The 5,245-nt window shown below is 33.7% G+C and overlaps 1 protein-coding gene across 3 annotated transcripts in view; it reads right to left on the bottom strand.

Moving 5' to 3' along the window:
* LOC106463239 (peroxisomal biogenesis factor 19-like) overlaps positions 1–3,774 on the bottom strand; it is a 66,214-nt gene extending 62,440 nt beyond the window's left edge. For 2 of the 3 annotated variants that reach the window (XM_013923238.2, XM_022390683.1), the window contains exon 1: positions 3,232–3,772. In XM_013923238.2, the coding sequence (XP_013778692.1) occupies positions 3,232–3,442 (211 nt within the window). In that variant the 5' untranslated portion in view covers positions 3,443–3,772. Of the gene's footprint in view, positions 1–3,231 lie in introns of all 3 variants that reach the window. The other variant, XM_013923240.2, reaches the window with a different exon arrangement.
* Between the last annotated feature and the right edge of the window lie 1,471 nt (positions 3,775–5,245).

The raw sequence follows: 5,245 nt of genomic DNA, 5'->3' as shown, positions 1-5,245 counted from the left end.
TTACTTTGTTCATGCCCTTTTGCATTTCTTAAAATTTGCTGCTGTAATCTCACTGTACCTCTCCAATAGCTTTATCAATCAAATCTATTTTTTACTTTAATCATTCTTTAAATATTATTTCATGTAACTCCTCTCTTGAATTCCTGTCACATCTCTTTCTTCTACATTTCTGTCTCATTCTTCCTAGTTATATATTTCTACCTCTCTTGGTCTAGTTTTAATTTTGTTCATTTATTCCTGATTTTGTCTCAAAAATACATCATCTGAGTAACCCTTTGCTCCCACTCTTTGACTTTGTGGTTGTCATCTTCAGCAGTTAAAGTTTTATCAAAATTCTACTTTATTTTTCAATGAAATAATATTCCTCTTCTTACACCAGTGTAGTAGCATATTTCTTTCATTGACAAGTTCTTTTCAATTATCTGGTGGAAATAATTTAACATCCAGTCCATATAACAAAATAAATTACATAATTCCTCTTTTAAAGATTCTATAAACTTTAACACTTGTATACTGTCACTTTCTATTTTGAAATCTCTCTCTCTCTCTACACTTCACAACTATATTATATTAGTAATCTAGCAATAAACATACTAGAAAAACTTGGCATCACATACTTAGAACATTTTTAGGCATTCTACACCCTAACAAATTAGAATATTAAAACAAACATTATGATAATTCTAATACATTACATTGCATAAAATATAATTACAGGTAATTTGTCAAATATTTGCCTTTCTAATCATTTTGATTCATTATTAAATACTTCAATATATTTAATACAGTTAGAAATAGTCAAGAGTTTAATGCCATCAGCAAACTTTACTATTAAATTCTGTCCATCACTGTAATTAATGTAAATACGAAAAAGCAAATGCCCAAGCACTGACCCCAGGGGGATTCCACTAGTAGCAAGGGTCCACTTTGAGTGGTCTCTATTAATTTCCTCTTACTCTTTTTTTATCTAACTATCCTAAAATCTAATGTGATTTTCTTAGCTTATGATATATATGTAACACCTTACCAAAACTTTTAGTATATCTCCTAAAAACAAGAGCTTCATGGAATAACAAAGTGTTTGGGTTATATACAAAAATATGTAACACTGAGGAATAGAAATATACCATGCACTTCCATCTTCTTCTACTACTATAGTTTTTATTCTGAAGTGATTCTTTATTCTGTGTATATATGCAAGTTTCACATCACATGTTATCGAGAAAGCCATTAAGTTGATTTTCTTCAGACTTTTTATTTCATTTTTAATAATACTTGTTTTGCCCAGAGAGGTTGGGGTAGATATTGTTGTAATACTGTAACTTGTGCAAGGATGTCAACAGCAGGTTCTTCAGTGGTAGTTCAGGTGATATCTAAAGGTTTTGGCCTCACCTACGTTGTAGTAATGAGAATGATAGTCACATGGGTAGACTCTGGATAAATGCAATGCTTCTTCTAAACTAACAAATGTTGGATTTAAACAATCTGGAACAAAATTCTGAAGGAGAAGCAGTTGAGGGATTCCAGTAAAAGCAACAGTTCCATGTAAAGTAAAACAACTACACATACTGCATTTGTATTAAGTATTGTAATACAGATTTTTGTTTTTGCATTTCACTTCATGTACAGTTCTAATTATACCATTTAGTATCGCAACTTAGTTAGTAAGAGATTTAATATTACTTGATAGAATCTAAAGCCATTATGCAGACATATCCAACAGCTCAAAGGTTAACACGATTTTACCTGAATACACTACAGCCTCACAATCCTAACCTGGAAAGAGGAAAATCAAAAAATATTGGCAATAAATTTAAGTTATTCCTTTATATCATTGAGAGGCTACTTAGATAATTTTCTAAATGATGACAAGGTAAATATAACAATGGGACAACAAGAGATCATTTGGTCCTTCAAGGCTGTCCCTGCACTCCAACCTACAAAAAAAAATGAATCAAACAAATTCAGGATATAATTTATTCCCCTCTTAAACTCTTATATGAAGCAAGCCTCCACTACTTCTAATGGTAACTTGTTTGAAAAAATAAAACTACCAACTACGACCTAGCTTGTCTTTTCCAAATTTTAAACTTGCGTCATCTCATTTTCAAAATATAGCACAATGAAATTAAAGGCCTTCATCCAAACAATATCCTGAATAACCTTCTAAACTTTAATACAATATCAACTTTCATCGTTTTTTTTTCTTCTCAAAATAAAACAAATCAAAGAAATCTTAAAAAGTCATGGGCACAAGGCTGAGAAAGATATTGTTAATTTGAGGCATTATGGTATATTTTTGATATGATCACTTACAGTTGTAAGCATTTTGGGTGTTTACAGTTTAGTGTCCAGTATATAGATGTCAATACTGGATAATGTGGTGTCATTAATTATACAAGTTCTTAATTGTTTAATCACGTCACCTAATTAGTGACCACAGCATAGTCTATTCTCATAAATAACCCTTCCATTTTTGGAATTAATCTACTCCTTATACCCTTCCTCTGAAAATTTCCAATAAGTCTATAGCACGTACAAGTTATGCAGTAATATACTAAGATCACCATACGTACCCAATTTCTGGGGTCAGACTCTGATTGAAGAATGTTGTGCCTGGGAGAAAAAATTCCCTAAAAGTATCCCTGTTTTGAAAAAACTGCCCAAAAACACCTTTACATTTCATTCCTTACAGTTATATGAATTCTGTAGCTGAAATGAAATTTAGAAAGAATCATTCAGCCAGTTTTTATTATTATTAGTAGTAGTAGTAGTCAGGTACAGCATCATTAGAGACAACACTGCAACAGACTCAATAGCTATGGTGACTATGGGTACAAGTGCCCACAGTTTTGGATTATAAAATATAGTCACCTTATCATATGCTGCACAGGGATATTTCTAAATTTACAGCAAAGTTTTAAGTTTAATTTTAACCTAAGCTCTTCTTCACTTTACCTTTTCAAATTTTAGTTTCTACCCTGCAAATGAAATATCCTTCACACAAAAAAATCAAAATGACATTTACTACTGTACAATGATCATCATGGTGACAATGATACATGACTCTAACTCTAATTGCATAGAAATATAAAGTTTATATTTGCCATAGGTATTACTAAACGTTACTAATTTAGCACACAAACAAAACAGGGCAAGTTTGTAACTAAGCCTTTAAGGTAAATGTTAAGCCCAACATTTCTCCCAGTCAAAAGAATAAATCAAACTTACTGTCCAACAGTGCATCTAATTCTTCATCAACTGTCCTAATATTGTTTGTACCTTCAGTTTCTGCTGTAACATCATTATTGGTACTAATACTTGTAATAGAATCAGAAGCTAAGTGCGTAGTAGTAAGCCTAATGCTCGTATTATTCCCTAAAGGTTTATTTTCACTGTCATTAGCAGTTAAATTCTCTGTCGAGCTCTTTTTTCCCTCCATATTCCGGTTACTCGTTACCTTGGGACACTGAGTGCTAACTAAATTGCATGAATATTATCTTAAAACTTTTTCCTTGTTCCTACACGTATTTTCTTTTTATACACTGGTGCCTGTTCAAATGGAAATCCCTGACCTTAACCACCAGGCTTAACGATCCAATTATTGAATTAGACAAGAGAAAATACAGTCCAAACTTTCTCCAACTAGTTATTAATATTACTAGAACTAATTATTAAGAAAAATTATCATTGATATGGTGTTCACAAACAAAACCGTAATATTAATAGTGCTAACTGCATATACGAAACGTTTCCTGACACCATGTTACTTTTTTAGTCATTCAATGAATGTATATTAAGTCCAGTGCGGGATGTCTGGTCTGGAGCTCATCAACATGTGTTTATCTAAATAAAATATTCTAAAGAGCGAAGAAAAGCTTTTATAAACGTTAATTAAACATTCAAACTTTTACTCCAGTGTCTTTAATATTTCATGAAATATACGTAACTTTTTACATCAAACAGTTCTACTACTAGCCCTGAGTAAATCACTGACGAAATGTTGACTCAACTGAAAAGTTATTTATATTGTTACGCCTCCGTTCGTTAGTTAATTTTCCGTATAAATTCTTTCCGAAGAAACTTTAGCGATACAAGTCCTTTCTTAAATAAAACTGGTTTATTCTTTATAAATACAACTTTGCAATACACTTAATTTCCACAGTCACGCTATAACAAACGCTATAATTCACACACAAAGGTCTCACTTGCTCGACTCAACAATACGTCTCTCTCTGTCCACAGTTCAATTACACATTACATTGTTGCCGTCAGTTCTTACCGGTCTTATATATACAAGAATACCGCATATCTAGTAACCTCCCAAGACTTCAGGAAAAGACAGGATCCTTCTAGAAGTTCATGACGTGTTACTAGGGTCACGTGACTTCCGCTATCGTAACACTGCCCCTTCCTTAGTATTGTTTGTCCCAAACAATAGCCACTTACATTAAACCGATAAACAATGAACAATAACTTAATTAAATATACAGAATTTACAAACACAAAATTACAATTCAACAAAGTCTCTTTATTTTACGGGACACATCTTCTTCTGTACTGGTCTCCATCTTGTTGGCTTCTGCTTCATGTGGGGTTCATCTGCTTCATCAGGAAATGTCCTATCATTGGTAACAGTCACATCAGTGGTAGTAACTTCATCAATGGCTTCGCTGTTCTCAAAACCGAGTAGAGTTCCTTCTTCGACAGTGGCTTTTTCAGGTGACACGTCTTCAGCAGCGTCATTTGTTTCGTTGTTCACTTCATCCCAACTGAAATGTCCTGGACCGTGATGACGCCAAAGCCTATTGGCATGTACCACCTTTGGCTTACCTCGCCGACCATATTTTATCCGGAAAGTCACGTCTGAGAGACAATTCACTATGTCATATGGGCCTTCCCATGGAGAAGACAACTTAGGAGACTTCCCTTTGGTCTTCCTGGGATTATACAACCACACCTTGTCTCCTGGTACAAAGATGACTTCAGTAGATCTCTTATCATAATATAACTTCATCGAATCAGCAGACGTTTTCAAGTTTGAACGCACTTGATGGTGAATATCATCCATCCTTTCCGATAATACTTTCACAAACTCTGACACATTTTCAGGCAACTCTTCATAAAGTGGGCATCCTGTTAACAGTTCCACAGCCAACCGAAGTTCCAGACCAAACATCAACTTTGCTGGAGTTTATCCAGTGGCTTCATGCTCTGCTGTTCTATACGGCATCAACAGTGGAGG

This window comes from Limulus polyphemus, unplaced genomic scaffold (genome assembly GCF_000517525.1).
Source record: "Limulus polyphemus unplaced genomic scaffold, Limulus_polyphemus-2.1.2 Scaffold1356, whole genome shotgun sequence".
Taxonomy (NCBI): Eukaryota; Metazoa; Arthropoda; class Merostomata; order Xiphosura; family Limulidae; genus Limulus; species Limulus polyphemus.
The sequence above is the reverse complement of the archived record's forward strand: the minus strand, read 5'-3'. Positions and strand labels throughout refer to the sequence as shown.